At 39.3% G+C, this 27,296-nt stretch overlaps 1 protein-coding gene across 10 annotated transcripts in view; it reads left to right on the forward strand.

Annotated features, from left to right (window-relative positions):
• PTPRO (protein tyrosine phosphatase receptor type O) overlaps positions 1-22,721 on the forward strand; it is a 156,004-nt gene extending 133,283 nt beyond the window's left edge. For 9 of the 10 annotated variants that reach the window (XM_080562121.1, XM_080562129.1, XM_080562125.1 and 6 more), the window contains 11 exons: positions 2,627-2,710; positions 5,840-5,875; positions 7,213-7,294; positions 8,286-8,376; positions 8,896-8,972; positions 11,284-11,418; positions 12,405-12,527; positions 14,032-14,186; positions 16,639-16,774; positions 20,110-20,230; positions 21,357-22,721. In XM_080562121.1, the coding sequence (XP_080418247.1) occupies positions 2,627-2,710; positions 5,840-5,875; positions 7,213-7,294; positions 8,286-8,376; positions 8,896-8,972; positions 11,284-11,418; positions 12,405-12,527; positions 14,032-14,186; positions 16,639-16,774; positions 20,110-20,214 (1,024 nt within the window). In that variant the 3' untranslated portion in view covers positions 20,215-20,230; positions 21,357-22,721. The remainder of the gene's footprint in view (positions 1-2,626; positions 2,711-5,839; positions 5,876-7,212; positions 7,295-8,285; positions 8,377-8,895; positions 8,973-11,283; positions 11,419-12,404; positions 12,528-14,031; positions 14,187-16,638; positions 16,775-20,109; positions 20,231-21,356) is intronic. The other variant, XM_080562124.1, reaches the window with a different exon arrangement.
• Positions 22,722-27,296: the final 4,575 nt, after the last annotated feature.

Genomic DNA, 27,296 nt, shown 5'->3' on the forward strand with positions numbered 1-27,296 from the left:
ACAAGCCCAGCAAATCCTGTCAATACCGCTCTGTGCTGCTAATTAACTGGTTATTAAACAAGCTTGCTTGGTTTAGCTTTAATAGCAGCAGCTGTATGCAGCAGAAACTAATCTCTTTCAGCTTCTCATTCTTGGACTAAATAAATGGCAACAAAGGCAGAAGATCAAACACTCATGTTAATTAAATATCCAAGCCTGAATCAAATGATTAAAGTAGCAACAAATGTTATTAAAACCATAAAAAGCGTTTTTATGGGAAGAGGAATTAATTAATAGGTATGGATGTGTAAGTGAAGTTTCTCGTTGCTTGATTTAGTATATGTGCGTGTGTGTGTGTATATATGTATATATACATAAATTATGTTATAACAGTATAGATTTTGGAAAATATTCTGCTTGATATCTCTACAAATGTTTGGTATTTGAAGTCAGTGTGCCCTAAACTTATATTCCTGACTTCTCTGAGAGTTAGTAAAGATACCTTGTTCTGTGTGCCTCTGTTGTCTAATCTCAACTCCAGATTCACTGTCCATCCAGGCAGCCAAATGGGAACCATGGCCCCAAAGGCAGGTAAAAGGATTAAGAAACCCATTTTGCTTGGTGTCATTGTGAGGTTCTAGTAAGGGTGCTTGGGTGTATCACTGATTCCTAAGGAAATTTCAACTCAGCAGACTTTTCAGGACTTTGCTAATCTCTGCATCTCTCTCTTTTAATTAAATAAAATTCAAAATTCAGTACATCTGAGCAGTGGGTGAAAGACTCTATAATTCCAGAAAAACAAAGTTGTATTTATTGGGCAATTATGTATTTTTCATACATTGAACAAAATCAATTATTTTTTCATGTTGGCAGTTCCTAAATCTACATTGTGAATGATGTAAGCAGGTCTGCAAGCATACTAGCTTGTGATTTGGTAAAGTGTAGAAACTGCTTATGGTGATTTGACAATGAAAGAAGACACAAACGTTATTAATTTCTTCTGCCTCTGCAGACAAAAGGAAGTAAACACTCTGGAAAACCTCATTTGGGGTATCTCAAAGAAAAGATGACTATTTTGGCAGCATCGTCCCTTGTTTCTCCTAAGACTAATGAAAACGTCTCTGTGGTGCTAAAGATCTTCTTATGGAAGGCCAAGTTTTATCCTCAGTCTAGTCCCATGGAAACCCTAATGGCAGATAGGCCCTAAAGCCCTGATCCTATAACTGCTATGGTAGATGATTATCTAGAAAGCTGAATTGCTCTGCTGTCTTCACTGGTGTTGTTCCCAAAGCACAGAGAAGTAATCCACATCACTGGTAATGTGACTGGTTTTGTTGGCCATTTTTATGGGGAGAGTGGCTCTCCTGCAGAGGAGCTGGCAGAGGAGGAGCTCCTTTTCCAAGCTTTATGTAGGGCTCTTGCTTCTGGCCAACCCACGCTGCAATCCCCACCAACGTCTGGGGAAGTTATCTAGCATAAGCTGCACCACCCATTTTCTCCTTAGCAATAAAACCCATTTAAACGTATCTTGAAGTTTTCACTGTGTGGGCAGTTTTATATCCCTGGTTGGAAGATTGATATTAGAGGTTATTACAGTTTATATGACTTGCTTTTCAGGGAAAACAAAGTATATACCTACATCATAATAGCCAGGAGTATTGAGGAAAAAAAAAAAAAAAGGAAATTTCTCTTTGTGGTTCCCTAGAACTGTTGTGGAAGGATGGTATTACCTTTGGGACAGCAGACTTTCTGAAGAGAAAAAAAAAGAGAGGGGAGTGTATTTGGCCAGAAGGCTTATTACTGTGGCATTTTTTGTTGAAGTATAATACGATTCTCACATCTGCAAGGTGCTTATATCCCCCTCAAGCACTAGGAAGAACAGGCCTTATTGTGTTCCCTGAATTAATTTGGTAAACAGGTTGCAAATACAGAAGTTTGGTACTACTTTGTATTCAAATTTCCTTTAGCCACAATGAACCCTGCTGTGAGTAGTTATTCATAGGAACCATGGCTAGAGGAAGTTCAGGTGATATTTTGGTGAAAACCTAGAAGAGAATGTAAAGTACAGATAGGACTCTGCAAAATGCTGTGTGGATGTTTTCAGAAATCTGACTCAATGGAGAGTATTAGGAGATATTGGAATGATCTGCATTTAACTCTGATACAGGCGTTCCTGCTGGTATCCACGAGATCACTTGCAGGATCAAATGTAGTAGATTATCATAGTCATATATGGTAAAAACAAACTATATCTGTCCTGCAATAGCTCAAAACATCAAAAAATAGATTTAGCACCACTTAAGTGGTGCTAAACCTGTGGATAAAACTCACAATCACTTTAATCTCTGAAAATCTGCCAGTTTATCAATTAATGCTGATTTAGAATAACAGACCTGAATTAATACCACAAAACACATTTATTCTGATCATATAGAATTTTATGTTGGATGGCTGAAAATCCTACATAGGGTATCAGGTTGAGGAGTAAAAATTCTATGGATGCTAATAATATTCTTATGAAGTAAGAAGAAGCCTTTATGGATTTAGCAGATTTTTAAAATAGAATTTGCTGATCTCCTGACTTCTGTTTGTCTTACTAACTCCTCACTTTTTCATCTTTATGTATGTTATTTATTAATGCTCACAGGCGTAGAAGTGTATTTGCTTTCCTAACTCTGCTACCCTCATGCCTTTGGACTGATTATCTTTTGGCATTTTATATTAATCCTTGGTAAGTGATTTACTTGTTTTTCCATATGCAATATGTAAACAATGTTAATTTCTATTACATGAAAGATGTGTGATTCTTTTGTTTTCAAATGTTCAAAGCTCTTGAAGTAACGTTTTTCTTGTACTATAACATGGATTGGAGAGGATGTGGGTATCAAAGTATTTGCTACCCTGCTTTATATATTTCATATCAGTTTATGCTCCAACCCATTTTGATATTAAAAAGCTAATTTTATGGTGATAATCATACTCATTTCATTGCTGTCTCTTTGCAGTTTTCACCATTTCATTATAAATCCTGGCATCTTCTGTCTGAGTTATTCATCTGTTCATTGCCTGGCATTGCCTTCTGCTGCTGCTGCTTTTCACATACTAAAATTTCTTAATATTGGCCCACTTCTCTGTTGTGTGATGTCAAATGCCTTTGTTTTTAAAGGTGTAGTTTTGCTCTACTGACATCAATAAAAGTTTTGCTTTTGGAGACAACAATTCACTGAGGGTCTGTACAAACTAGCATTCCCCAAGTGTAAAAATTTTGTCACTGTGTGCATGTCTGTGTGTGTGTATTTAATAGTTTTGTCTATAAATAGTTTATAAAACCTTAGTAAATTATTTATATATATATATATATATATATGTATTTAATACTTAACCAGCAAAGGCCCAGGGTCTATTTAGAAACAGAACTGTTTTATGAAGTGTTTACATTATATATATATACATATATATGTATATATAAATGGGCTATGATCCAAAAATACTATTTTATTTACATAAAATAACCTTATGTTTCTGATGGTCTGGAGTCCAAGGGATAGTGGTGTACAAAAATGTGTTTGGTATCAAAATTAAGATTTACTTTTGACCAAATATTTTCGCTTATGTAACCACACAGCAACAATGCCCTGGGTAGGCAGTCATAGAAATTTTCAGCATAGAGATTTCTGAGACTGGTGTTCTTTGGGTCATGTTGACTCTGTAGAAGATACAAAGGGCCATCTCTCTCTTTCATCCCTTTGCCTCTTTTTGTTTAATATGTATTAATATGCATTAACTCACCTCTCCAGATGTGTATCGTTCTTCAGAGATTTTCACTACAATGAAAAGCTACCTAGTTTAGTTTAGATGACCAACTTTCAAGGAGTTGAAGTTGAAAAGAGATAAGATGAATTGTTCTCTTTATATTTTAATCTGTAGCATAAATGAAAGAAAAGATGAAACGCTAGCTAACATTTTAAATGTGTTTGTTTTGCACACACATTGGTTTAAAACATTTATGAACATTCATGAAACAAATGCAGCACTAAGAAACAAAGGCCTCTTGAGGAGTCTCAAAGCACAAGAAATTGTTGATGAGAAATGGATGTCAATCATTTATTTTAGTTTTGAAATGTTCCTTGGAGAAGAATTCTTAGAAACAGTCCTGTCATAAACAGCACTCCGATTTTTTTTTTTTTCTTCTAGAATGAATTCCAATCTACCCAACATTAAAGATTTATCATAGTCATAGGGGATAGGAAAGAAATGCATTGAGTAATTTAAGTAAATTAATTTTAAGATTTCTTTGGGAAACAAATCTTTGAAGATGTAGAATAAATACTAATAATGTATTTATATAGTACATATAAAGAGGTGACAAATAGATGACAGTATCTGTATAGTTAGCATTGTGGGCTGAAGAGGTATATAACAATGCTTTGTAAAGTAAGGTATTAAAGTAAAGTAATACTTTGCAAAACATTGTTATATACTTCCACATTAGTGTAAAATTGATATTGCCATAACTCCTGTTAACTCTGTAGGTAAAGCTTCACATCTAAATGCAAGTGTACATTGAAAAGATAAAAAAAATTACTATAGCTGTGGCTGCTCCAGAAACTGAGCATTCTGTAAAATTTAATTTTGGAAATTAATTTTTTAATTCAATTCTAAACTTGGAAGGGAAAAAAAAGAAAGAAAAATGTTCCACTTCTTAATATTTCTTTTTGTATCTTTGTTCATTGTTTTGGAATGAAAAGTCTTCACTTTTAATTTATCAGTTGAAGCTATGACACATGTATCTATGACACATTATCATGAAATTAAAAATTGTATCATTATAATGTGATTAATGAACATTATTTGATGCCCAGGAAAAAAAAAAGAAAAAAAAGACACCGCTAGAATTCATTATGAGTAAGTGATAATCTACTCATGCTCTGTGTTTGGTTTAACGGAGAGGATCAATGTTTTCAAAACTTTATCCAAATTATTTGAAGTTTTTCACTTAGTGCACTTACTCTGATTAATTGGTTAATTAATTGTGGAACCAACAAAATGAACACACACACACCCTCCAAAAATCCACATGGTGGTGGTTAGTGTAGTGTAGTTCTTAAGTCAATTTCTTATGGGTTATACTGCTTTAACTCACACATAAGCTTGCTTTCACCTGTCACTAGTGAATTATATCTCTCATAAATCATGTGAAGACAAGTGTTTTACATGACTAGCATAATTATCTCTAGCTGTTAAAGTCAATTAAAATTATCTAAGGTTTTAGCTTTAGTCCCGCTGAAGTCATTAGGATATATGCCATTGTCTTCATTGATCATCCTAAGCAGGTTATGCAATGGGTGAGAAATAGCATCAAAGCCCTTTCCTTTCTCCTTCACTGTTAACTGAATTTGCAAGTGGTCTTCTCTTCCCTTTGACACTTCTTGTCACTGGTTGCTCTCTAGCACCCATTTTCCCAGACCAATAGAACCAGAGTGGAGCAGCATGGGGCACGTTGGTTCTCCATCCCCTGCAACAGCAGAGACCCTGCCAGGCTCGGCTGGGCTCAGGACTCAGCCCTGGCCCACATGAAGCCAGCATTGCAGTTGGGTCAGGATTGGCAGAGGACCCATTGTTTGTTGGAACAGGTTTTCACAAGGTGGTAGTTCACGGAGCCACCGAATGGAAAACACATCCCACTGGAATCAATGCAAATTTTGCAATCAGCTTTAAAATGTCCAGGATATTATCAGCAAGCTTATCCTGACTATTATGGTGACCAGTAAACATGCATTCTTAAATCAGTACTAATTATAAAGAATATATAGTAGTTTAATGAATGAAAAACACATTTATTTATTTATTTATTTTACAGGAGTAAAAATGGATTAAAGAAGAGGAAGCTGACCAAGTATGTAACTTCTTTGATATTTAATGAAGTTTAAAATAAATTTAAAAAAATCACCTAAACTAAACATCTATTATGTAGTATATGGTATAATTATATTGCAATTACAGATATAGAAAGCTTCTTGGTTAACATCCTATGAAAGATGTCTGAAGGCAGAAAACAAATAGTAATTGGACAAAAGCAATTCTGCTCAACAGATAAATTGTGGTAAAACAGCTCCTCACTGATAGAAAATTAGTCATCAGGGAAATGATCAATTATCCAACTTACTAATTCCAATGGAGCTTATCCTTAGCTAGAAATGACAAATGATGAAAAACTGGAATGCATTTTTTTGTGGAGTTATTTCCCTCTTGACATGAGGCTCTCATTATATTTGTTGCTAGAACACAGAAATCATTAATGCTAACTGGTAAACAGGAGTAATTAAGTGGTGATAAGACAGGTTCCTCTGGGCATATTGCCTCAAAGTAAATGAAAAGATTACTGTGTACATGCTTCAGTAGCTTGTAAATTAAAGCGTGATAATTAGGTGAGGGAAGCTGTTCACCTGTGTTTCCCTATTCAGAGTGTTAGGCTAATTGTTTCTCCTTTATGTTCAGAGACTCTGCCTGTACTAAAGAAAAACCCTCACCTGGTGGAAAAATGTGTAGAATGATGAGTGTCACTAAATCAAAACAAATTTATACCTGCTGAAGCTCTGCATAGTTTTATATGCCACTTGTTTCAGCCACCATCTTTCTGGGAGGATAATTTGACCTCTATTAACAAATATGTATAGTTCTCAAAGCCAGCAGAGAACGCTGTCGCTGCAGCGACATCAAAAATGCTGTTTTAACATTTTTTTCCAGGACCCTGTCAAAAATCAAAACCTATATGTGAAATCCATTTTTCTGTGTGAGCAAAGCTCAGATGAGTTTTTAAATTGTTGTTTTGCCAGATGTTTTCCTTGTGTGAAAACAACCTTCTGCATGGCACAGAGGCAACTTAAGTGGTGGCTGTCCTGGTGCCGGAAGCATGCTCTCAGGATGGCATGTAGAGTGCTCTGCACCGGAGTGCTGGATCTCCCCACTTACCACGGTGTCACCTGCACCCTGGGGACATATCTACATTAAATGTGGTTCAAGGAGCAGGGATTTGTAGGAAAGGTGCATGGCCATTCCCCCCAGCTCAGGCCAGTGGTTTACCTCATGTAGGAACAACTCCAACCCCCAACCCTTGTCAAACCCATCAGTGCCAGCAGCACTTGTATATAGTCTTCTGAGGGAAAATAAAAATGAAGCCTAGTACTTTTTTTTTCTTTTTCTTAATTTATGTTTTTTTTTCTTTTTTTAAAGCCCTGTCCAATTGGATGATTTTGATGGCTACATCAAGGATATGGCCAAAGATTCTGATTATAAATTTTCTCTGCAATTTGAGGTAAATCTATGGGGACTCTGTCATCTCCTAGCTGCCATGACTAGATCAGCTTTTTCCAGATGTTAGGTTTGTGTGAAGTCTTCCTGTGCAACGACTGTGCAGTGTGCGCTGTTTCTAGGTGGGTCAGTTTCACTTCAAGTTCTGCAGAATTTAAAAGCAGGCCTTGGTACCATTAAAGAACATATTTAGTAAGCAGATTGGAGTGGGTCATCATGTGTAATTTAAGACAATTGTCAGATCAACACACTTCCTTTAAGTATAGGACATGCTGATGGCCTAAATTGAATTCAAGGTTTTTACAGTGTCTTTAATTTGAGGGGCAGCACTGGAATGACAAAGTAACATCAAAAATCTCTTGAAGATCAAGGAAGGCTCTTAAACAGCAGTTGAGATACATTATCTTCATTACCCTGCATTTAAAGTCAGTTTAGTAATATAAAAATAAAAAGCTCCAGTCCTGGAGCTAGCTCCCAAAGGCTTGAAGGGGGAACAAGAGGACTGTCAGGGCATTACCACTGCTCTGGGTCCTCTGGTGTCCTTTGGTGCATCACATGTTAGATGTAACTACTGAAGGTAGTGACTGGAAAGATTTTTCAAGCATTCCCTAGTAGAAAGATCAAAAGCCACTTGAGGACCCAGTGGAAACACTTTAAGCGGGGTGGATGGCCACCACAGAATTTGTCAGCCCCTGTGATTTGACACTATTTTGGCTAACTACATGTGGGTGGAGAAGAGCAGGCTGTTGTCAGAGACTTGAATGGTGGCAGTGCATTGTCACCATCAGCAGATGAGACCACATTGTTGCTCTATGGCTGTTTGGAGCCAAATGTAGGGGCATCAGATAAGCAAAATCAGTGTAGTAATGCTGTCGGTTTATAGTGTTTTATGAACATTTTCAGTCTGGTACATAGCACAGGCATTCACTTCACAAAGAATCATTTTATGAACCTTGGAGAGTTTTACCTTGGCACTTTTCTTTCTCTTACCCCAGGAGCTAAAACTGATTGGGCTTGACATACCACACTTTGCTGCTGATCTTCCCATGAATCGCTGTAAAAATCGCTACACAAATATCCTGCCATGTAAGTACAGTACATGCAGGTGAATGATAAAGTCCCTTGAATGGGAAAGAAGATTTTTAATAAGAGAATAAGGGAATCAAGACAGATTTTCTGACTGATAAAAGCCTGTTCTAAAGCTTGTCCTTAGAAAGAAGCAGGCAATAGGTGTTATATTGCTAGCTTTGAAGAGACGTAGCTTTTGGGGGATGTTTGTGAAGACTGGAGTTTGGAGGTGGGAAACACAAGGTTGTTTCTACTACTGAGTAGTGGTACTATTTTTTTTTTCCTATGATTTTAATGAAACCTAGGGGAGTCCAAAGGGACAGCAATTGGAGGATATATTTTGCAGAACCACAGTGATGGTGCATCCACGTAGTATTTAGTGAAGCAAAGATTGTTCTCTGTTGGTGAATATGAGCATTCTTTATTTTTTTAATAGCTTTTTTTTTTTTCCAGTTTTTATAGGATACTTTTAATTTTTGGTGGTTGGAGTTGAGTGCTGTGCTTGATGGCCAAATGATTTCTCATTTCCTTTTACAGATGATTTTAGTCGTGTCCGGTTAGTCTCAATGAATGAAGAAGAGGGATCTGACTACATTAATGCCAACTATATTCCCGTGAGTAAGGACTCACTGGTCAATGTAAAGAATAGTGTCTTGCACAGCAGTTAGAGCACATGAGCTGCAAACAGCACAATATCTCCTGGTAGCTCAGTTACATTATCAGTATCTCCTTCAGCTTCCAGTACTTTGCCTACAGGGAACTGTGCTTTCCACCACCCACCAAAACAAAAGGAGGGTGGGGAGGGAATTTTCACCAGTTTTTCTCATAGTAGCACTGGGTGAGCTGTGAATCTTTGTGAAAATAATATTAGAGTGGTAGAAAAATGTGGAGGAAAGGTTAAGTGGTCCAGTGCCTTTTTAAGACAGCAAGGATAGCAATTAGAAACTTTTAAACTTGAAACCTTTCCGGGTTTCTAATGCACCTGGAAAAAGGATGGTGCCAGATACTACAACACGCAAAAAGCATATAGCCCAGATGGCGTATAGGAAGCACTTCTGCTTTTCATTGCTTTTAGTCTTCCCAGGGTACCTCCTTCTGCCTGGCAATGTGCAGCTGTTTACCAGGGAAGAACACCCAGAGTTTTAGGATAACTGAAGTGAACCCAGAGCTGTAGCCAAATATTTTGACAATGGGGGTGGGCTAAAACCTCATCATCTCTTTCCACTGTCCCTGCCCAAAGGTTTGCCCTTGTTTTATCGCCCCCTTCTCCACTGCCCCTTTGCTGGGTCTCAGTGTGTGCTGTGTTCAGGGAGAGCAATGTGCACTGCCGTGCTCTGCATGGAGAGGCAGCAGGGCACTCCAGCATCCGTTTAGAAGAAGATGTTTCACTTGGGGACCATATACAGATGAGCATTTCTGCACCCTTGTTGACAGAGTTAGCCCTAGCTGTGCTGGAGAGAGCTGAGTCAGGATTACGGAAAAGGGAGGAGCCCTCAAATGAGTCAGTGAAACCACTTCTTTGTCACTGTGGCATCGCCCGGGCATGTGCTGCTGAGTATGTTGCCTGTACTTAGCTTCTGTGTGGCAAGGGCCTGAACATAAACACTACAGCTGCATGTGTCTGAGCTTGTAGTGAATCAAGAAAGAAAAATGTTCCAGTCTTCAAAAGCATCATTCACAAATCAGGAAACTTCTATGACATTGGATTATGGATAATAGGATTGTATGTAGGCAGTCCTTTCTGGATTACCAAGTTCTGTTTTTTATAGCTTACATCTGTTTGGTTTTACTTACAGCATAATGCTGCCCACAGAAATTGTCTTCCCAACAGGGACAGACACATCATCTTAATGCTTGTTTGTTCCTGAAGATTGCTTCTTTACCTCCTTCCAAACACTGACACCAGTGGTGATCTGTGTCTCCATGACAATAAGGATTCGCCATTTAGGCAGGACAAACAAACAAGGTTCTGTGTAACCGAAAAACTCAGACTACACTGACTTTTAGAGATGTCTAGAGGAAACTGTTTATGGAAAGTACTCCCAAAATGTCAGTATTTTTACAATCCACATACTGTAGTGGCACAAAAATTGCTTAACTTACATAGGATCATGCTGTGTGTTGAATGCATCTTTTTCTCTTTGGAGGAATATTAAATAACTTTCTAAATATGGTTTTGCTGATACAATCTCTTCAAATATGGTTATACCAGATGCTAAAATGTCCTTTTTATGTATCTTTTACATGGTCTTTATAACAGTCTTTTCTTTGTTGAGATGGGAAGGAGTCTTTTACAGTTAAAAGCACATTGATAGTGATAGGAGAAGAAATACACGGATGTGAAGTGTCTCGGTTCAATAAAACATAACAATTATAATCTGTTATAATCTTGACTGAGCACATTTTCTATTATTTTAAACAGAGTTCTAATTAATATTTTGCTAATTTAATTCCTTATGCTGTAAACACATTCATATACTCCTATTCATGGCTACCTTCCATTTACATCAGTTCTTGAAAATCACTACAGCAACTACTTTTATAATTGTTTTATGTCTATAACTAAACAAACACATAAATTACAAAATCTGGAAGAAGCTGGAACTTTGTTCAAGGATTCTCCTTATTTTATTTTTTTAATCTTGCCTTTTCAGCTCTCAAGGCAAAGGGTTTGTAGAATAATGGCTTCACCTCCCATCTTTCCTTCTAATTTGCTTACAGTTTGGGAGCACTAAAAATAGAGAAAGTTGTAATTTCAAAATAAATATAAAAAATCATTAAATAGTTTATGTTAGAGATCACTTTAAAAGTACAAATTGAACTTGAACAAGCTAAAAAATGCAAAAAAAAAAAAAAACAGAGAAAAATAGGTGTTCTGAAGCATTAAGCATGTCAGTAAAAAGCATTTGTCTCTTTGTTTCTTAGGGTTATAATTCACCCCAGGAATACATTGCAACCCAAGGACCACTGCCAGAAACCAGAAATGATTTTTGGAAGATGGTTCTTCAGCAAAAATCTCAAATTATTGTTATGCTCACTCAGTGTAATGAAAAAAGAAGGGTATGTAATGAAATCTTTTACATCTTTCTTACATGTTTCTTGAAAGAAACTACCCAAAAACATTTATTTTCTGCTGGATGGATTTCTTTGTATTGTTTTTCATGAGGAAGCATCATAACCATTACTTGGCTATGCACTTCATTCGGTTATGGGAAGCATTTCAGGATGATTAAGGGACTGGGGCATCTTTCATTTGAGAGGAAGCTGGGACTCTTCAGATAGGGGAAGAAAAGGTTCAGATGGTTCTTGTCGCTGTGTGTAAATATTTGATGGGAAGGAATGGAGATGAGGGAGTTCTTCTCAGTCATACCCGCTGACAGGACAAGAGGCAATGGGCACAAACTAAAACACATGAAATTCAATTTGAACACAGGAAAATGCTTTTTTACTGTGAGGGGTGGTGTGGGGTCAAACACTGTCACAGTTTGCCCAGAGAGGTTGTGGAGTCTCCCTCCTTGGAGATCTTCAAAAGCCACCTGCATGTGGTCCAGGGCAACCTGCTCTGGGTGGCCTTGCTTGAGCAAGGGTTGGACCAGATGGCCTCTGGAGGTCCTTTCCAACCTCAATCATTCTGTGTTTTTGTACTTTTAAGTTTACATAAAAATAAAATACAAGTATTAGGCTTTATATTTCCCTTGATATTATAATAGAATCATTTGAAAGATATGTTTTTTTTTTAGTATATTCTTGTTCCTCATGTTTTGTTCCTCTTAGACCTCTTCTATGAGGGAAACAATCTATAAAGAAGCTATGTATTTTCATTCTTTGTTATGCTAATGCTCCCGTTCAGAAACCAGTGCATACCCATATCTGTAGTTACACAGGCAGGAATGACCAAGCTGAAAGTCATTGCAGGAAGCACCTCTTATTGAAGCCTCAACCAAATAATTCTGTAGGCGTTTCTAAAACTGCAGCTTTAACCTTTGATTGTTTTGTCTTTTTTTAACATATGGATATATATGTATTTAAATATATTTCTCTTTCAGGTGAAATGTGATCATTACTGGCCTTTTACAGAAGATCCTGTTGCATATGGGGACATTACTGTGGAGATGCTGTCTGAGGAGGAGCACACAGATTGGGTTTATAGGAATTTCCGAATTTGCTATGTAAGCAAAACATGTCGCATGGCACTGCTAATGGGATGGAAGCTATGTTGGTCGACTTTTCTTTAACTTTTGTCCATTTCTGGCATTCAGTGGAAAGCACCTAAAAAAATGATCATGACCTTACCATCACTTCACACAAGCAAATGTCTAAACCACAAGATTTTCCTCTAGGATTGTCATCTCTGTGAACTTGTCAGAGACTGAAACAACAATAGTACCATGGTTCTGGACATTTCTGTGGTGCAGATGGTTACTGACAATGGACATATATACCTTTTTTTTTTTTTTTAATGTCAGGCATAACCTTATTGCTATAAGCCATTCAAAACTTGAAAAAAATGTAGAAAGTGAGAATATTATTCAAAAGGGCAATTGTGCAATGTTCATAGCAAAGGTTTAGTGCATGTCTCAGACAGGATCTTGAGTAAAAGGTGTCCACACAGATGGTTCTCCACTCCCTACTGCTGCTGAAATAGAGCATTTTTCTGCTTTCATTTATCAAAGTAGAGGAAATGGAAGAGCCTTGCAGCCCATTACAATCAGCCACGCATCCTGTGCAGCTGCTTCAATAAAGCATGCGAAAATACAGCAAGGAACTGGTATAAAACATGATGGGATCAACTCAGAGGTTGGGCTGTTGGTGTCTACTGAAAATAATTATCAGAGTGCAGTTTGCTGTTCAGGTAAACAGTCCTCTACCAAAACCAGGGCAGCTACTTCAGGGGCTTTTGTAATGATCTCATTTTTAACACCCTTTCCCTAATCACCTGCTGTTGTCTGTGACTGGAGAGGGATTACTAGAATAGGGGTATTTAGCCTGACCCAAAATGGCAAAACTAAAGGCATTGCTTGCTTGCCATGGGTTTTGGTGATGAGACCCTCCCCTCCACACACTTTTAAGATCCTTTAAGTCTCAAAGACAACATGTGTTGGATTGAGGATCTTATTTCACCAAATCCACTAGAGGTTTTAGCATTATAAATGCTTTTGTTAATAATGGGTATTTTTTTAAGGAATTTCCTTCTCCATCTGGAAATGGTGATGTTGGGAGGTGATTTTTTCTTCCCTTTCAGTGACGTTTTTCTTTGAAACTTCAGAAGAAAAATTCTCATGAATCCAGTATTAACTGTTTGCCAACAGTGTTATTCTTTGTCCATGGCAGAAGAAGAAAGAGAGAGGAAATGGAATAGAAAGAGGAAGAAACCCTAAACTTGAAAAGTGCAACAGTGCTTGATTTAAAAGGGAAACGAAATGAAACAACCATTAGGAAAGACAAGGAAAAAAAAATCCCACACAGAAACACGAGTTCATGCCTGATCTCCAATTTCCCCACTTTTAAAATCAAATATCATGTAAATACATTGCCACCTTTTTGGTGGACTTTATTTCTTAGGCTGTATTTGGATTTAAAAAAGCAACACAACAATAAAACCTCAGTCTGACTGAGCGTGACTGCACTGTTAAAACTCCTGTGAACATGCTGCTGTTGTGCTTTTCCCATTAGGCTGATGAGGTGCAAGACGTGATGCATTTTAACTACACTGCCTGGCCAGACCACGGTGTCCCCACAACCAATGCTGCCGAAAGCATCCTGCAGTTCGTGCAGATGGTCAGGCAGAAATCAGCAAAGAGCAAAGGCCCCATGATCATACACTGCAGGTAACACTTCAAGGCAATGGAGAGCTGAAGGAGGTACCTGGTTAGATGGGCTGGGGAACCACTGGGAGGTTCTGGGATTCTGTTCATCTCTTAGGTAAACCAAGGATGTTTTCCCTTGTTTTTAAGGGTAAAGGATTAATCCCCTGCTTTGACTGCAGCAGGTCTGGGATTTCAGGCTGCACCCACAGGTGCAGCACTTCTGTCCAGTCGGGTCAGCTCTGGGGCTGTTAAAAACAAATTGCTTTGCACAGCAGGCAATCCTGGTGTACAGCAGCTTCGAGTTGGCCCCTGCTTTCTCATTTCTGTGCCTTTGCAATACGGGTGGTGTAGTGTGTCTGAGGACATCCTCTTCCTCCTCCTCCTTCTCTTCCTCTGATTGCTCAGCTTTCGGAGAATTCAGAATGTGACATGAAGAGTATTATCCTGTGCTAGTAATAATCCCAGTATCCCATGATAAAAGTTACATGTGCTTTTTTCCTTTTTTTTTTTTGGGAGGGAGGTTGTTTATACACTGACAGATTTCTCTTGTGTGTCATCTGGCCTGCTATTAATGCACTCGCTCCCTGGGCCCCACCGGGAGCAGCTGCCGTACTAGTGGTGATATCATATCAGATTGCTTCCTGACACAGCTCTCCCCACTGATTTCAAACCTCTTTGTGGCTTCTGGTGCAAGAGCCGCTCACGATAGATTTTTCAGAGAGACGTAAATAACCAGGTTGCAATGGATGAGTATGTATACGTTATGGTGACATGCTCCAGAAGGAAGTCGAGGCTTGATGAGGTCCGTGTCTGCCAGCCCTGCGTCATCCACCTCACAGGCAGCATTTGCGTTGCTGCACAATGTGTCAGCACCCTCCAGCGAGGTCTTTCCTGTTACTGGTCATCAATGTTTGTTCCTTGCGACACACTTTCAAGTGCTGCTGTCTAGAAAACAGTCTTGTAGAGTAATGTCTTCTCAAGTTTCCAGAAATGGCACCTAGTCTTCTACCAGAATGCAGAACAACACGGGCATCTGTAAAAGCATCAAGTCATGCAACCCTCCCCTACAACCTAACAGAGAAATTCATAGGGGATATTGTTTGGGAGTCCTAATATCAAGAAGGGTGCTAGGAAGTCAGGGAAGAGATTTGAATGTAGGGCTGTGAAATTAAACTCTTTGTAAAACTTAATTGTTCTGGGAAGGAATAGGAGAAAGCATTAGAGAGCTGGATAACAACCAGCTTCTTTTTTATCTTCTTTTTAATATTCTTTTTAATCAGGATACTCATACCAGCAGAGAGAGAGTTTTTCAGACAATATTTTAGCGTATACTGTACTTAGACTACATAGATTAAAAGTAGCAATGTTCTGAAATAAGTGGAAGGGGTGGAGAAAGAATGTATTGATAAACTCCTTCAGCAATTGTTCTGAAGCATTAAAGAATGCACAGAACAGACATTTTTACAACTTTTCCACTTGTTATTTATGAATATATCAATTAATGAATCTGTCAAATAAGTAGATCAAAAATTCCATTGTATTCCATTTGATATATTGACTTTTTTTTTAAACAAGCACAAGAAAACAACAACAAAAAAAAACCTGTTGCAACTTTATTGCAAATGCTTCCAAGTCTTTTCTGAAAAATACAGCAAAACAGAAGAAAAAACTTAAGACACATGCTCCTCTCCTTAGTAGTAGAAACTGTGTCGTGACTCTGTATAAAACTGTACAAAACCTCTGAAACCACACCCATAATGAAATCAGACTTCAGTGTTACACATGAATTCACGATGCAAAGAAATATTTAAGTATTAGAAGCTATAAATCAACTCATTATGTGTTTGTTTTTCCAGTCGCTAAGCATCCCTGTATGAAAATGAAGATTTTTTCATCCATGTGGTTGCCATCTATTTCTATGTCATGCTCCCAAAGCAGAAGTCCTGGAGCAAAGCCTACTCTGGGTGGTTTGTCCTTTGAGGATGAACGCCAGTAGTGCAGTGCCTTTGCAAAGCCTCTAGTTCCCTGTACAGAGAGCTGTGGCATGGAATCATGCATTTCCTACCACAAATGCCTCCACATAGCAGTCACTGCAGAGCAGGGCACTCTGCACTTATGGCTGCAGCTCCTGTAGTGTGGGATTTCTCATGACTTTGAGAGGAGCAGTGAAAGTGGGATGAGCAGCCAGCTAAGGGTGGATGAGGTTATGCATGAGCATTCTGCACGTGAGAACGTGCAAGAGATGAGGAGTATAAGAAGGTGAAGTAATTGGAGAGCCATCCATCCCATACATTCTGCTTAAACAGTGCATGAAGGCTTGCATGGCATTATATCCCCCAAATTAACCAACTAGTCTGACCTCAGATTAGCTACATCCAAGATGCAGGACACCTGCTTTTTGCATTACCACTGATTTTCCTCCGTGTCCACACCTGAAAAGCCTAAATGTAGTGCCTGTCTATGTGTGTTGCAGTGCTGGAGTGGGACGAACAGGAACCTTCATAGCCCTGGACCGACTCTTACAGCACATCCGTGACCATGAGTTTGTAGATATATTGGGCCTGGTGTCTGACATGCGGTCCTACAGGATGTCCATGGTGCAAACAGAGGTAGGATGCCCTCTCAGTTCACTTCAATGTGAATGTATCATGAGACCTATCTCATGCTCCTCTGTAGCATGCTTGTGTCCAGTGACTGTTGTTCCCCCTTAATGCCTGGCAAAACAGCTATGAGTAGAGACAATTAAGTTTTCATCTTCATTGTAATATTGTCACATTATTAATCTGCTGAATAGGTGAGAGTCTGATAATATATCTTCAATCTCACTGATGTCTTCCAGGGGGGATGGGCTATTCTCACCTTCTGAGAAATGGACATGTAAAAATCCATTAGAAGAGATTAGCATTTGAAATTTTCAAACCATTTTGAAAAGTGTTGGACTTGCTGAAGGGATTAATGACTTATGACGTGATACCAGTATTGGACAGCTATTCACACTTTTTAAAAGGGTATCATATGGTCAAGTGTATGAAATAAGTTACATGATGGCAATACAAATACCCGAAGTGGAAGAGACAAAAGAACTGTAAGAGAGTCTGCCAGACACCATCCTGCCCCCTCTCCCTGCCCCTGTATCTACTGGGTATTTCTTTTTCTCTTTTTGAGAAAAATGTCAGAATAGTCATATCAGAATATTTGTATGGAAAAATATACAGAAACTCTTTTTCCAAAGCAGAAGGTTTTATGCATCTGAAAAGTTCCTGTTTCCTCTACTAACGGTGGAAAGATTTCATGTACGTTGTACTCTTCACTGGTTAGACACAGCACAAACTGGCAACCCCCACATAGCTGGAAGCACCACCAAAACTGTTAGCAGCCTGAGTCTGGCAGATAATCTGTTGCCAAGGATTGCTTATCCCAGAGCAAAGCAGAGAAGATTTAGCAGGGATGGGAGAGAAAAAGGGAAACCTGCAGGGACACCAGCTACTGCCTAGAAATGAATAAGGTCATTCTCAGACCATTCTGGATCATTCCCACCAACCTACCACTTTTTGTCACAATTCCCTAAATTAATCCAAAGGCACGTCCTTATGTAAACACCAGAAAATCCTGGTGCTTTATTTCAGCTGCAGCTGCATTACCACTCCAGAGGTGATGTGATTTTTTTCTTTTTATTGTACAAACTCATTGCCTGCCTGGGGCTGATGTCAGGGACTAGGTTTTGGTGGTTACTGAGCTCCTGCTACTCCTGGGAAGTGGCCTGAGCATCTTCTTACTGCCTGCTGCTGCCCCTCTTCTCACTGCCAAATGTGCAAACCCACATGTACAAATCATACCTCTTGTGCACACACACACACGGTGAGAAGGCTTTCCTAATGCTTTAGCAAATTAGATCAGCATGAAAATGCTCCACGAACAGGTGCTAATATTCAGGATTAGATACCGGGGGCAGGATCAAACCTACATAGCCTGTCCATATTGGAGAGAGCAAGACCTACATCCTAAACTTGGTCAGCAAAGCTCGCTGTAATATATACAGGCAGAGGGGGGAAAAATAATCCCTTCTCATGGGCATGTGTGGCCTGTCTGCAGTGGCCAGCTGTGGCCTGGGGTTTAAATTTTGGGTTAGTGCAGCAGGGGGGCCTCAGCCCTGCCAAGCCTTGTGCCCAGGTCAGTAAGCGGCACTGACACCCAGGTGCAGGAAGGATCTCCTGAAGGCACACACAGCTCACCTGGGTTCATGTTTCCTCACACGCTAGAAACTTGGCTGTGTCTGACAGAGAAGTTTTTAAAAAATGGCAGAAGCCCAAAAAGGGAGTTAGAGTAGAAAACACCCTGAATTGAAACCAGTCACTCCAAGTTAATGGGAGTGAGGAAATCCAGGCATTTCTGTGGTCCAAAACATGTTTCACGCTTATCCTGATGCCTGCTGAGATCAGCTGACCACTGGGGACAAGGACTGAAATCCAGACTCAGGTTTTGGAGTTTGAAACTGCCTCTGTCTTGGTAGAGTCGTTTTAGTTTGAGAGCCACTTGGTCCCCGTGCATGGTGAACATAAGGATTACTGGAGGATTCATCAGGGTTTGCTTTCTCTGCTTGGAATAAACTCAAATGATGACTTAGATTTAAAATTGGAATACAGTGTTTCTCTGTATGATGATGGAATTCAGAAAAAGCAAACCATAACCAAACCTGAAGATAACCACAATCTTTTTGCACGGAAAATCTGTCCACAAATGTAATGGTACCTGTGATTTAATTAACTTGCTTTCAGAGTCATTTGCACAGTGGGTGATAACTCCCAAAATAATTAAGTGCTCTGTGAGCAAAATCAGATTTCAGCATTTTACTGATAAAGAAGTCAAGTGTTAGGGAACGTGAAGCTTTTCAAAATATTTCAGGTGTATGTGCAGTATGGATATAATGTGTTGTACATAAAGCATTTGGGTACTTTTCTGGGAATTAATTCATTTTCAGGCAGTGTAATTATGCACTTCCTAGAGACCATATAGAGCCTGCAAGCTGAAGACCTGAGACCATGTAGTGTAAGTTACATCTCTACAACTAAAAGACATCAAGTGCTGGGTTACTGCACGCCACAGGTCCCTGTAGTTGGTTGCCCCTCTCTAACTGGTCAGGACCACAGGACTAACATTCCTTGTCCTGCAAAACTGCCACCACGGACTGTCAGAGACTGTGACAGTGAAGAGCTTCATTTCAAATTTAAATGAGAAAGATAAGTTGCGCGCACAGCAGTGCCATTTCTCAGGAGGAAGCATGTGGCTCAACAGCGCTGCTTCCTCATGAGCATGTCACTTGCACTGTGGCTGCCATCTGTACAGCTGGCACGTGCTTGCACAGCCTCCTTGTAGCACTGATTAATTCACACTCCGCAGACAGTCAAAAGGGGAACTGTGAATGATAGCAACTTTTGTTTCTACAAGCAAGTAAGATTTCCAGTAAGCCAGGTTATAAATATGTCTGTAGTGCTTCTCCCACAGCATAGCTGTGACTTAACATAGAGTATATCTAGTTCAGAGCTTAAAGTTGCCACCAACAGCAGACCTCAGTCACAACTAGTGGTTAATCGTAGTTACCGGCAAAAACCCGTTCCTTATGCACAGTCACCCAGCTTCAACTTCCAGTCAGGTGATATCAGTACAGCCAACACTACAACACAGTGTTAATTCATCTGTCATCATTACACACACTGCAAATGATTACGATGCCAGGGCAGCTCAGGTAGATGTTGGTGCTTCCACTACCCTTATGTGCAACAGCAAAGGCCTATTATTTGGGGAGCAGAAATGTCACTGTACAATGAGGAGGGACAGAGAAGCTGTGCAAACTGTTAATATGAGCTATTGAACTGGTTCACTGTTTGGGTTTTTGTCAGGCTTTCTGGGTTGTGAAAATGCCCACTCATATGCTTCTTTCTTCCAGGAACAATACATTTTTATTCACCAGTGTGTGCAATTGATGTGGCAAAAGAAGAAGCAGCAGTTTTGCATCAGCGATGTCATATATGAGAACGTCAGCAAGTCCTAGTTTGGAGTTACAGGTGGTAAGTCAGGCAAGCCTAGCCTTGTGCTATGCTCACAGCTTAGCCTCTCAGCTGCTTGGTAGCAACCAGTGTCACAGGGGTTTGCTCCTCACACTGCAGGAGCTTTGCTTGGAGTTTGGAGCTTTCTGAGCTTCATCCTCCTCCGAGGTGATTTTGTGAGAGAGTGCAAGCAAAAGTCCTTCAGCCTCTTGCATTAAATAAGCCATCGTGCTTCCCATGGCAGTGTAAAAGTTTGTTGGCTCACTTGTTCAAAGAGTAAGAGCGTCATGACATCCTGAGTTAGTGTCTAATCTAAGCATTCCCACTAGTTGTCCTACCATGCTTTGCAAAGTGTAAAGGATTCAGGTAGAGGGAAGTTTTTTTTACCATGGGTCATTCTCACGTCACTCCCCAGCTGCCAGGCTATCAAGGCCAGCAGCGGGTTTGGGCTGGGCGGCTAGTACAGCTGGCCTGTCAACAGAGCTTCTCGAAGAGCGAGATGGTAGCCCAAAAGCTCTGACAGGAACCCCTGGAGAACCAAGGAACAGGAGGCCTCTCAGACTGGTACCACCACTAGCCGCCATCGTGCTGATCCACACAGCCCAATTACTGACTCGGTGCGTGCAGCCAGCCCAGTCCCCAGTTCAGCATAAAACACATTGCTCTAAACTACCAGGCCATGGTTTGGTGCCTTCTGTCTACAAAGCTCATGTAAGCAAGCCCGTTTCCTTGCCCAATGGGGACAAGCTGTGAGGAGGCAAGTCGCTGCTGCTTGAGCTAAAGCTGAGCTTTAGTTCATTAGGTGGCAGTAATAAGCCAGCCATAACACTAACATTAGCTTTCAGGTGGAGCAGGAAACTGCACACTTTTAACATAAACTGGCTTCTCCGCTGGTGGAAAGCCATGCCATAGGCCCCAACACTAGCCATCTCCACTGGGTTTCTATGATGTTGCATACTTCATTCCACTACCCATAAACTGAACCATAACTTTTCCCCATGTCTATATAATTTACTGTCTAAACTGAGTCCCAGAGTCTAATTGTTCATATGGGTGAGCTGTTGTAAGGACGTCTGGCAGAAATGAATGCTAAGATCCTTATTTATTTCCTTATCTAACACATTCTGTCTGTGTTGTGCTGTTCCAGGTGAGACCATGAAGCACACCCATCTTCCCTTGCTTCCAATTTTTTCTTCTGATGGCTCGAACTGACAGCTGTTCTGCCACGAGAGACCACTGCCTTGCAGTATGCGGACAATGAAAGAAAGAAACTTTAACTTTCAGAAGCACTGGGGAGACAAAGCCTTAACGAGCCTGCGGTGTCTTTTGAACTGTTTAATTTCCGGACATTTTTTAAAAATACTGGACCAAATTCAACCGAACAACATGAAGGAAAAGACACTATAACATGTGCATAAATATAGATTGCTCCAGAGCATTTGTTATGTTTGGTACTTTCAGTTATTTTTGTTTTCTGTGCAGGTTGGGCTTAAGGTTAAAGTAAGTGCAATATTTTTTAGTGGTTTAATGAAGAGCTTTCTTCATGTGTCACTGGTCTGTGCTAATGTCCATAGGAGAGCAGGCATTGTTAGTATCTAATAATACCTCATTAGTGAATAGCGAGGCATGAACATACATGAAGAAATCTGGAGATGGTGAAGAGAAAAGGGGGGTTGGGGTGCTGGGTACCTGGACTGGGCTGTTTCCTACAGCCCTGATGTTCTGTGCTTGGGGCCTGGGGAGACGCAAGACCTAAGGAATGGCTGGACCGTCAGAAATCCAAACCATGGCGCCGAAAGCTGAAACAGGCAGCCAATGCTGAGAAACGGGGTCATTTTGGTTCGTGACAGTGCAACTACTAATTAAGAAGAGGGATTGTTCTTTTCACCAACCTTTTCAGTAATGCTATTGATCAGGATTTTTTTTTTTTATATAAATCTAATCAAAATGCAGCTGAATTTTAAGCTGGGATATCTTAGACTCCATTACTATAGCATTTAACTGTTTGAGCAGTCTATGGTGCCTATGCCCCTCATTTGTTTATTATTTTTAATAAGTATTAAACCTGTGTAAAAATGTGAAGCTGATTCAGGTTGGGGAAAAAAAGGAAAAAAAAAGTGCTTTAATGGATGTAACTACTTCTCCGGGCTGGGAATTCATGGTGTTACACAAACAGTTGTTTTGGCATGTGAAGGGATGTTTATCGCTTTATTGCTACGAGGCTGCCAAAGTGTCAGCATGGATTCCTGCAGGGATGTCGGGTCAGGGCGAGGGGCTCTTTTCTTTTTTGCTGTCAGTTTCAGTTCTAGTCAGAATAATTAGCTACATATTTTTTTGTCTTTGTATAATTCCGGTACATCATTGTGTATTGTGACATGGATGCTGTCAGAATGGATGTTTGATAGCATTTTATAGCCTGTTGCTTTGTGTCACCTCATTGGAAGTTAGCAGCAATGGTAAATCAATGTAAACAAAACAAACTTGAACTGAAAGTAAACACACTGGATTGCTTACCTGTGAAGAAGTCATTGTCAGCGAAGCAGCAAGTGCACCTGCGTGTACTTCATTTTTTTTTTTTTTTTTTTTTTTTTTACCCCACAGCCTGCTATCACCTGTCAGTGTACCAGGGTGTAGTTTGGTAGCTCAGCCACTTCCAGGAGCCTGATAACATCCTTCGGATGACATCCAATTTATTCTGATTTTTTTCAAAGAATTATTCCTCCAGCTGGTAAATAGGTGTATATTCTTTTAATATCTACTCCATCACAGTAATGGTTATAATGGAAAACTTCATTTAAACTGTCCCATATATGCTATGCAAAACTGCGTAGACAACATAACCCTCAAATAAACCAGGTCCTTTTGAAGGCTATTGAAAGAAACAGGACTCTATCACTGATTATTAAATGGGTATGAGATGAATTTCCCTCTTACATGCATACTTCTCTTTGCGTGCATCTGATATCGCTTTCACAGTTTCCACTGAGCCCAGTCCTAAAGCAGAGCTGCCATACCTCTAAATAGGAAGCACAGAGATGGATACGAATGGGCAGAGAGCCCTATCTTCAGGGGGGGCAGATTGCTAACAAAGTTATTTCACAAATGCACCTCAGCTGGAGGGCCTGCCATGTTATTAAGAATGGCAAAGATTTGCCCAGCCTAATTTGAAGAGAAGCCAATATTATAAAAGAGCACAGGACCATTCAGACCTTGCCTTCATCTTTTTGTTTGTTTATATTTCACAGTGCTATTGCATGTTTACTTCGAAAACACATTCACCCCTTCTAAATAACTTCTAGCAGGGGAAAAAAAAAAGTTATTACTTTCTCATCTACTGCCTCTCCCCTGTTGTCCCTTGCCCATTGATCTACATTTATTATGTAGTATAGCCCAGAGAAGCCATGTTGCGTTTAAAACATGGATGCACACACAAAATACCACAGCGTGAGCTGTCTCTAACAGATCCTTGGCTGACCATGCCAGGGTATGAGGTTGCTGCAAAGATGCCAAAATCACAATGTTGCAAGCTATGCAGCCTGAATAGCCTGGTTTTATGTTTTTGAATGCATGTCAAAAAATGCTCCAATTACATGGTAACAGGTGTATATTTTTCCTATAATAGTTACTTTGTCACAGAATCAGTTCTTATTAAAACAAAAACAACAAAAAAAATCCTTCCTTCAGAAAAAAATATCCTTTCCTACCACTTATATTACCCAACCCTGCACACATGGGTGCGCTGGGATGGCAGTGGAAACCACCTCTCCTGGTGTTCAAAACACATCTAAAGAAACAGGATTGTCTGGGAGACAGTGTGGCTCAGAAGAAGCATGCAGAGCCTGTTAGCATGACTCAACACACAGACACTTGTCATGGTCAATGAAAGCCAGACCAAAAGAAGTATGTTTTGGAGTCATCCTGCATGTTGATGAGGTTTCAAGTATCTGTCAAAACAATTTTTTTTTTTAAAATGAATTTCTTGAATTATGGGGTTCATTCCTACAACTCTGCTGATACTATATATGGTCTATATCAATAGCTGTTGCATTTATAGCAGCTATGGACTCAAAGGTAGGTTACGAGGGCTCGGGGTTGAGCTTTCAATGTTGTGGCAGGCAACAGTGGTGACTAAGCAGTTTCCCCATTTTCTTTCATCTCCTGTTATTTTAATCTACAAATGTTAGCAAGAAATAGAAGTGCAAACTAATAGCCTGATACTGATTTTTGGTCTGGATGCTGGGGAATAAGTAAAAGGTCAAAGTTGCAACCTAAGCATGTAATTACAGGGAGACTAAAGAAAGATACTGAAGAACCAAAAGCAGTTAAAAAGGCACTTATTAGCTAAAACAACATAGGAACAGTAAAAAATTCAACACTTCAAAATATTTAAACACAGAACACAATGCATTCTTACAAAATTCCTCAGGTTTGCACTCCATGTACATAACTACTGCTTGTGGCAAAGCTGGGAGGCTGAGCACAGACACATTCTTTCAACCACGCTTGATGTGCCTGACTCACTACTCACACTGGGCTACTTGTTTTGTGTTTTAAACATTGCTCAGACTTCACAGTTGAGAAAATGATCATAGACAAACTGGTTCCTACAAAATGGTGGCTTGGCCAGGAGCACAGGTTTCCATTCATAATCACGTGTCCTTTATTCATGAGGTACAGCTCAGGAAAACAAGTGGAATATACCTGCTGGAACAAGGTATTCAGACTGTATCTTGGTCCTCTGTATGTCCTAAAAAAAAAACCCTGGAAACTCAAAATGCATTCACTTCCTATTTAATAATAATAATAATAATTATTATTATTATTAGTTTCAAGTTTCTTAATCTACAGTTAATTAATTAATTAATTGATCTAATTAGTTTCAAGTTTCTTAATCTACATCATGCCAGTTATCATGAGTTTCTGTTCCCTAACACTGCCAGGAATGCTTTTAGTTTCCCAAATGCTGATGAATACACCTAAAGTCACAGGAAGTTCAGCATATTTCAGAGTAGCATATCATTTTGGATGCCTACTTTCACATAAAACATTGATTTCTGCACAAACAATACTGTGGACGTCTACACTTGTTTTCCGGGCTCCAAATAACACCAATCTCTCTATAACACAATGCTTTAGGGTAATAAAAGGGTGTGGAAAAATCTCACTCATAAATCAAAGTTTGTTTGAGGACAGCACTGTTTAGCATTTAATTAATAGATGGTAAGTAACCTTGTCTGTCCATGTGTCAATATTGGTTAGACGTGTTCTTTATTAATTAAATGTGAGGTTTCACAGTCTTTTTCTTTCCCCATGCTGTCTCAAGGGAGGAAGCAGACTAAAGGACTGGGAAGAAGTAACTTGCTGATGTTACGTGGTATGTGCTTAGAAAGTATAAAATTGCTGAGTGAGCATAGGCTGCTGAAACTCTCTCCCTCCACCCAGTTAAAAAGGCAGCCTTGATGACAGCAAAATAGTGAAGCAGTTCTTATATTACTGAACAGGATTCCTCTTTTTTTTTTCACATCTAGTAAGGCGCTTTTTAAAAAAACTGTTTTGTTTCCTTCTCAAATGTACTTTACACACATTTCATCTTTCTGAAATATTAGTGTTAAAAACAAACAAAAAAACAAACAACTCACTGCTCAAATCTAAGGAAAACATTTGGAATGAAACACTGCATTTGACCATTGTTGATCATTCTCATTTAAGACACAGAATTTTGAAGAAAATGTTTTATTTTCATTTGGTTAACCCTAAATCAAATCTCCTTTTGATTTCTTGTAACTGCCAACAAGCTGCAAATCCAAAAGCTGCATAGTGGAGGCACCAAGCTCCCTACAGTGCTTTAAACCATCAAAGAAAACCCAGCAGAAAGGGAAATATCTGCCTTAATGGCACTCAGTTTTCCCAGTCTGTTACACAGAAATCATGCAGTCTAATTTAGTGTAAAATACAACTTTGAGCTGTAGTGGTATTACTATAATAGTAATAATAATAAAGCAACAACAACAACAAAAACTGCAGAAAATCAAAAAAACAGGGAAAAGATATTGTCCTCATCCCTAAAGTATAAGGAACGGATTTCTTGTTACCCTGCTGAGTATTTCCAAAGATGTCTCTGAGCATACTGCCTGCACTCAGATTCAAAAAAAAAAAAAAAGAAAAAAAAAAGAAAAACACACACACACACAAAACAACAACAACAAAAAACCAGCTGCAAAGTTACCTCTTTCCTCTCAGAGATGATAATATGGGTGCTTCTTCCAAGACCTCTGTGAACCAAACTCCAGAATGTCTAAAGAGTCTCAGATCTGGTGCCTCCTTTGGGCAAAAGCAACCATATGTTGAATGCAAGAATAAACTTGCAGTCAATACTTATATTGGCTTCATATTTTGGTAACTAACAAGGACAGAGAGGTACGAGTAACCACCACTATGGCTTTTATGGTATCAGATGTACTTTGCATGTGAAAAGAGAGTGACCCTAATTTTTAAGTGTAACTTTCAAAGATCTTTTAAAAAGTTTCTTACTCCTCTACTTGCAAGTTACGGAAGAACCTTTGTACGAATAGCTTCGGATTTTCCTTTATATGGTTAGTCTGAGGACTGTACTATACAACGAACATGCTTCAAGCTAGGTATGGACACTGTAGATAATAGACATAAGGTGCAGAAAAGACAATTTTAAACCTGGCTGAGATAATAGTTCCAATCTTTTGAGGACTGGCCTTGAGTTTTAATGATAGGACAGGCAGCAAGACAGACAATTTTCTCCCGTAAAGTTATGTGTATAGGTTGAATGGTTGTAGTTATGCAAGTTGTCCAGTTCAAATGTCTCCTGCAGGAAGAATGCAATTGGGAATTACCATTTCTTTAACTGGGTAAAAAAATAAATAAAAAAAATCCAATTCTTGGCAATTACTATGGTGTTTAGAATCTTCAGTTTGGGATTCCTCACTTCCTGACCCATTTCTGGGTAAGACCACATTTAAATGAGAAGTGTAGTACCAATGTACTTTTAACAGGTGTAAAGAATATATATAGAATGTAAAACTATAGACAGACACATAACCAACACACAACAATA

The sequence above is a fragment of the Anser brachyrhynchus genome (genome assembly GCF_964034855.1).
Source record: "Anser brachyrhynchus genome assembly, chromosome: 1".
Lineage (NCBI taxonomy): Eukaryota > Metazoa > Chordata > Aves > Anseriformes > Anatidae > Anser > Anser brachyrhynchus.